We start from the raw sequence: 7,418 nt of genomic DNA, 5'->3' as shown, positions 1-7,418 counted from the left end.
GGGGAGGAGTCCTTCATCACTTAAAAAGGTGAGCAACAGACTGGAAATACTTCTGCAGGTAAACTCTCCTTGTAACTGCAGGTATAATACAATGAAACACTGAATTGGATTTCCTTTGGAGAGATTTGCAGTTAAATTTACTCAATGTAAGTAACATTTGTGAGATGAGCAGAGATTGTATAAATAACGTGAATTGCTTTCCACTCTTTTGGTTTTTTGAGCAGAAATAATTTTCTTTGAGAAGAAATACAGTTCTCTTCCTGGCTGTTTGTCCTGTCCTGTTCTGCATCCCTGCATGTCTGTCTTCCCTTCTCCACCCCCCGTTTTCTGATATAGTCTTTAATTCTCTGTGTTATTCTGGGAACAGCTTTCTGATTATGAGTTATTCTTAAGTGATAAAATTAGTCTATCCACAAGAACAAGTCCAGAGGTACTTTTTTCAGATGTTGTCTGAACATCTCTTTACAAAGAGAATTGAGTTGTGTATCCCAGTTGCATAAAATATCACGTTGTTAAATGCTTAGTGTACATTTTAACCAGAAATGTAATAATATGCTGTTAAAACCTCTGAATACAAATTTCATGTAAGGAATTAGTTGACAAAAAAATAAGGAAAATAATCAGGCTGATCTTACTCCTTTTCTTTGCAGACAGAATGGAATCTCTGACTCCCTCACCAAATGTAGATATGAATCTGAAGATAACTCATGTAGAATGCCATCCCGAATGCTTGGTTATAATGTTCCAGGGTCAATACGAGGCAGGATGTGAGCTTGACTATTACATATTACAAAATGAAATACAACGTGTGTTCAAAGTAAAAGATAATGTCTGTGTTGGTGGATCTTGTTTGGTGGAAGACACAGAAGGAAAATGGCATAGAGGAAGAGTTCTGGAAAAGAGAGAGAATAACTGTGAGGCTTTTCTTATAGACAGTGGACAAGTGCTGATGGTTGAGGAAACTCATCTTGCTTCTGCTTGTGATGAATTGTTTCAGCTGCCTCCAAAGGTGGTTTTGGGTGTTTTTGCAAGCATACTTCCTCTTGGAGAAAAATGGGGTCCAAAAGCCATTAACTATTTTTCATCTCTGGTAGGATTACAGATTACAGGTCATGTGAAAGCTGTTACACCGTACCAGTTGTTTATTCTAGAAGTGCCAAAGATCATTAGTGATGTTCTCGAACTGCAGTTAGGAAAATTTATTGATGGAGATTCATTTTGTCTTATTGTAGAAACGTTAAGAGTGTTTCCCCAAGAAATGCTTTGTAAGAGAGTGCCACAATTGTTGCAACAGAAGTATCCAGTCAAGGAGGTGCTTACTTTCACTAATTCTGAGAAACCAACGGATTTTTGGCCAGTTCCAGATGATCTCTTTCCACGTCTACCTGTTGGCCGTAAAGAAAATGTGAAAATAACTGTTGCAGTAAGCCCAAATAAATTTTACTGTCAGATACAGAAATGGCAGAAAGAGCTGGAAGATTTGACAGGAGCTATGCATTTGTACTATGAAGCTATCAGTACGCAGAATGATAAATCTTTTGATAGTTTAGGGCTACTCTGTGCTGCCAAAAGGCAAAGTGGACAGTGGCATAGAGGAGTGATAAAACAGCTTCTCTCTGACCGTGTGGAAGTCTGGTTTATGGATTTTGGCACTATTGAAGCTGTGCCATCTAGTTGTGTTCATAAACTTAAAGTGGAGTTCATGGCATTACCAATGACTTCGTTTCCGTGTGCGCTGTCTTGTTTTGGTAGTCAGGATGAAACAGTAATAAAAATTCAGCTGAAAGAACTTATACAGGCCTTGATAGGACAAACTTCTGTATGTGTCCATGTTGATTTATTCAATGACGTTAACCACTTGTATTATATTACGCTGCAAAGTCAAAATCCTGGAATTGATGCTAAGCATCCAGAAAACCTGAATGAGGCAGCTGCATCATGTGTCTCACTTTCAGAAACAAAAATCAAAAGTATTGCTGTAAACTACAAACCATGTGATGAGAGATACAGTTCATTTAGGAATTGTACTGGAAATAAACATACAAACATCCGCTTACCTGAATGGGATATCTCTTTCTCAAGTTGCTGCAAAAGAGTAGAAATGCAAATTAATTCTTTCCATACTGCTGTCGTGGTATATGTCATAAATCCATCTGACTTCTGTATTCAGACGTGTGAATATCAGAATGAATTTCGAGCCTTGATGAAAAATATTGCAGATGCATATAACCGATGTGGAGCTGATGAAATGGTACTTAAAAACCCAGAACCTGGATTGCTGTGCTGTGCCCGCTTTAGCAAAGACATGCAGTATTATCGGGGTATTGTCATTGAAGTGCTTCATGTAAATATTACTGTTTATTTTTTGGACTTTGGAAATACAGATACAGTACCCTGTTATGATGTGAAAACATTGCTTCCTGAGTTTTCTTATTTACCAGCTTTAGCTATGTGTTGTGCCCTTGCTTGTACATTTCCTGTTGATGATGTGTGGGTTAAAAGGGAAACTGATTTCTTTAAAGAAATTGTGTTTAACAAACAACTCCTGCTTCATGTCATTGGAAAGCAAAACAACAAGTATCTTGTTAATGTGCAGTGTAAGAATGGTTTGCAGCAAGGAAATGTTGCCACATGCATGGTTCAAGCTGGATATGCTGAATACTGGGAAAAGACATCAGATTCTGTTCTAAATTTGAAAAAAAAAAAAAGTCAAGCCCTGAATCCTGACAAATCAAAAAAAAAAAAAGTAAATGCACGGAGCATCTGTAATCATAAAAATAAGGTATCTGGAAGTGGTGAGAAATTTCAGAAGGAAAAAATATTAAGTGTGCCTTCAGTGCTGAGAGAATCTGTTGTGCTGTCCTGTTTTGGAAAAGGAGCTATCTCTAGAAAGCATAAATTGGTACATGAGAAAAAATTATTTTATAAAGAGTTTATGTTTAAGCCAGGAGCTGTTTTTGAAGTGGTGTGTTCTTACATTGTTTCCCCAGCAGATTTTTCATGTCAGTTGCAAAGCAAATTGCCAGAGCTAAATAAATTAATGGAACAAATTCAAACTTACTATAAAGAGCATACCAATCCTTACAAAACTGGACAGGTTGCCTGTATTGTTAAATATCCCAAAGATGGAAAGTGGTACAGAGCAACTGTTGTGCAGCAAGTATCCACAAATGAAGTTGATGTGGTTTTTGTAGACTATGGTTATCGGGAAAGAGTTTTACTTCAAGATCTTCAAGCTGTTCTTCCAGACTTCCTAACTCTGGAAAGTCAAGCGTTTCGATGTGCTCTTAAAAATGTACCCTTACCGACTGACTCACTTAATTGGTCTGAAGAAGTGCGTAGGCATTTTGAAGACCTCATTGCTAGACGACCACTGACTTGCATTATTTATGCTCTTATTCTTGTAAGCCCCAAATGTTTGTGCAATATAGTTGACTTGGAGAGTCCATTTATTAGTGGTGACGAATTCCTCAGAGAATGTGGTCTCACCCAGTCCGAATATGTTGGTCTGAGAAACCTTGCATCTTTGGGTTCTCCACACAGTTTTTGCTACTCATCTTTTAATATAAAAGTTGGAAGTGAGGAGGAGGTTTATATAACTCACATACATAGTCCTTCAAAATTCTATTGTCAGCTTAATCGAAACACTGAAACTATAGAGGCATTGATGAAGAAGGTTACTGTCGTAAGTAAAATGTCAAATAATGCAAAATATGATACCAGCAATACGCGATTATGTATAGCCAGATACTTTGAAGATGGTCTCTTTTATAGAGCTCTGGCTTTTCCTGTGGAATCAACATCCTATCTATGTGCTGACTTTGTGGATTTTGGAAATAAGAATATGGTAGAGACAGACCAGGTGATGCCTATTCCAGACACTGCCACTGACCTAATATTTACACCCATGCAAGCTATTAAATGCTGTCTGTCAGATCTTAGGAAGACAAAAATTCCAGCAAGAGTTACTAGGTGGTTTGAGGAAACATTCCTTGGTAAACTGCTGAAGGCTGCAATTGTATCCAGAGAATCAGATGGACAGATTGTTGTGGAGTTGTATGATGGACAGCTTAAAGTAAGTCAGAAAATTAAAGAAAAAATATTAGAAGAATTGGCACTGAAAAACTATACGAAACATTTTGTTGGAAGTAATGGAGGAGTGATAAGTCACGTGAAGGATGACAGAGGAATTAATAAAGTAACTGTTAAAAATCTTGAAAGAGTAAAATTGAAAACTGAAGTGAAATGCCAAGTATATGGTAAATGTTATCAGACAGATAGTGGACAGAATTTTGAAGATGAAGAGCAAACTGCATGTAGCACACAAAAGTTGTGTAGTGGTCCCTCAAAATCACTAACATTACAGGACAATGAAGAACCAGGTTTTAGAAATACAGTCAGTGATGTTCCGGAGCACAGAGAGGAACCTCTGATTGGAGAGCCTGCTTCTCAGTCACTCTGTCATCCTGCTTTAAATTCAAAGGAAATAACTGCTCGCTCTGTATCTCATAATGAAAGACTAAATTATACAGGTGAGCAGGAAAGGAGTAACAAAAATATACCTAAATTCATCGATCTTCCTCAACGTGATATTCAGGCAAATTCTGAAGTAGCAGGGTATATTTCTCATATGAATAGTCCATCCAGTTTCTATGTTCAGCTTGCAGAGGATGAAAACTTAATAATACAACTAGCAGAAGAACTAAATGAAAGCATGGTGAATATAGGTCACGAAAATTGCTTAGATGAGCTCATGGTAGGGGATCTCGTTGTAGCAGAGCATGATGCTGATTGTTTTTACTATAGAGCAGTTATTAAAACTCTGAAACCAGGAAACTCCTTTGAGGTAGAGTTCATTGACTATGGTAATGCAGCAGTTGTAAGTCCTTCAAAAATACGCAAGATTCAGAAGAAGTTCTTAACTTTGCCAAGGCTTAGTATTCATTGTTTCCTTAGTAGAGCAAAAGGTGATCCTGATGAAAGTTGGACTGATGAAAGTACTTCCTATTTTGTAAGCGAAATAAATAACAAGCTAGTTGCTTGCAAGTTCTTAGAGCAACATGGAGAGCAATGGGAAATAGATGTAATTTGTGATGGAAAGTCTATGTCTAATGACTTGCAGAAAAAAGGCAGGACAAGGTGGCAAAACACACCAAGTCATAATCAGGAAAACAGGCCAAAACAAATTCCGGTTACAGATGGTAATCCTCAAGGTAGAAAGTATCTTGGTAAAAGTAAAATTAAGGCTGTTGGAATGAAAAATACTTCTAAAATACCCTTCAGTGTCCTTCCTCAAGATCTAAATTCTGGACAGGTAGAAGGAGCAGAAGTAATTAATATTTCAGAGAGTGGAGAATTTCATGTACAGTTACTTAGAAATTTGCAAATATTACATGAGTTAAATATAATGCTTGTCAAAGAAGCACAAAAAAGTGATTTGCTTAGAGTGGATGACATTGAAGAAGGATTGGAATGCATGACAAAATTTGAAAGGAACTTGAAGTGGTATCGATCAAAAGTGATAAAGAAATTTGTCAGGGAGAAGTTAATGCTAGTTTTTTTCATGGATTATGGCAAGTATGAGATGGTGTCATTAAGTAATGCAAAGATACTCAGTGATGAGATTAAAACTATTCCTAAACAAGCTGTGTTTTGTAGATGGGTTTGGTTTAAGAAACTGGAGAAAATTAAATCTGTCCATGTAGTAAATGCACTCCTGGATCACGAAATCAGGATCTTGTTTTTGAGATACTTGGAATCCTCTCATATCTGGGAAGTAGATATTTTAATAGGGGAAATTCTGCTTCAGGAGTATTTGAACCAGTTCTTAAGTCATTGTCCAACTATTGTTGGACCAGAAAAATCCAGTAATGCAGACTGTATGGAGATTGATCCATCGTTCAAGATAAATTCAATCACATGGATGCTGCTGCAGAGTGGCAGAAGGTATTCTGGGTTTGCAACTGCAGTTACTGATCCCTCAAACTTCTGCATCCAGTTTGAAGTCTTATTTGATTGCATGAAAAACTTGTCTTTGCTGCTCTCTGACCTTCCTGACCACTTGCCAGCTTTGCCAAAAGAACTTGTGGCTCCTGGTGCTAGCTGCTTGATCAAGTTTGGACTGGAAACACAGTGGAACAGGGCAGAAATTAGTGAAGTAACAAGTCAGTCTGTTGTTCTTACATTTATTGATTATGGCTTTCTGAAGAGCATCCCTTACTCTGATATCCATAAACTTAAGGTTATTCCAGAAAGTCTGTCTTATATACCACGCTTGGCACACTCTTGTTCTTTACATGATATGGTTCCTGCCAAGGGGGAATACTGGAGTGATGAAGCTAAGCTTCTGTTTCAGAAGCTTCTTAGTAAACCTAGTCTGATATTTAATTTTAAACACTATGGCTCTGAAATGAAATTAGAGGTGGATATTCTGTATGAGGAGGAAAATCTAGCGTATGCCTTAATTGCTGCTGGCCATGCAGTTTACTCTAGAAGTAAGTGCTGCCTCATTCCAGTTGACAGAATTAAATCAGAAAAAACAGATTTGTAGCCTAAGTGTCCAAATTGTAGTTACTATGCTTCCCTTTCTGAACTAGATTATAACTATGATGAAAACTCTTATTTTGCTGACAGAAATAAAGTAGTAAAACAAAAAGTATCTGAAGTATAGGACTATCTGTGATAAAGTTTAAAATAAGGAAGTCTGGTAAAGTGGGTGCTGGAATATCATTGTATGATCTGAGTTCATATAACACTGAAAGAAAAACTGCAAAAGATGGACAGTACTGTGAAGAAGTTGTTTTTTCAGCATTGTGATGACAAAAAATGTAAAACTGACTTAATACAGAGAATATCTGCTACCAGAAGCATTGGTTGAGACTTGTGATTCTGATGATCCACAGTCTAGAAAGGCAATGTGAAGATCCTATCAGAAGAATTATTTGAATAATGAGTTAGGAAAGTACTTCTTCACAGCATTAAAAAAAAAAAAACCCAAACCTGATACAGATACTGCTCTCAGTATATTTTTTTTCCTTCAAGATATCTTGTTATATTTTTTCCCTTTCAAGATTTCTTGTTATATTTGTTTAGACAATCATGATTTTGGCAAACCTTTCTGTCAGAATGCTTTTACAATTTTTGTGTGTGTGTGTGTGTATATATATATATATAAAAAACTTTTATTTGCAGTAACATCTGGTTTACAGTAGTGTTGTCTCCTTGTTTTGGATGCCCAGAAAACAAAGATGCCAAGCATATTCTTCTCTTTTTCTAATTCCAGAGTTCCCATGTGAGTATCTTTTCTCTGATTAGGAGAAAGTTTGCTAACACTAAGCCAAAACCTTGGATCCCTATTTATGGGAGAGACGCCCATTAAGTTGTTTTCGGTTTGCTCTTTGTGTAAAGATGCAGTTGTC

General features: G+C 36.9%; 1 protein-coding gene across 1 annotated transcript; it reads left to right on the top strand.

Moving 5' to 3' along the window:
* The first annotated feature begins 643 nt into the window (after positions 1-643).
* TDRD15 (tudor domain containing 15) lies at positions 644-6,550 on the top strand. The gene has a single exon (XM_010308225.2). The coding sequence runs from the start codon at positions 656-658 to the stop codon at positions 6,548-6,550; it is 5,895 nt and encodes a 1,964-aa protein (XP_010306527.2). The 5' UTR covers positions 644-655.
* The last annotated feature ends 868 nt before the right edge of the window (positions 6,551-7,418 follow it).

Source organism: Balearica regulorum, chromosome 3, assembly GCF_011004875.1.
Source record: "Balearica regulorum gibbericeps isolate bBalReg1 chromosome 3, bBalReg1.pri, whole genome shotgun sequence".
NCBI classification, from domain to species: Eukaryota; Metazoa; Chordata; class Aves; order Gruiformes; family Gruidae; genus Balearica; species Balearica regulorum.
This window is presented reverse-complemented; position numbering and strand designations above follow the sequence as displayed.

What these genes read in the sequence shown, in the direction of transcription:
- TDRD15 (XM_010308225.2), top strand. Translation starts at nt 656, where the DNA reads ATGGAATCTCTGACTCCCTCACCAAATGTAGATATGAATCTGAAGATA.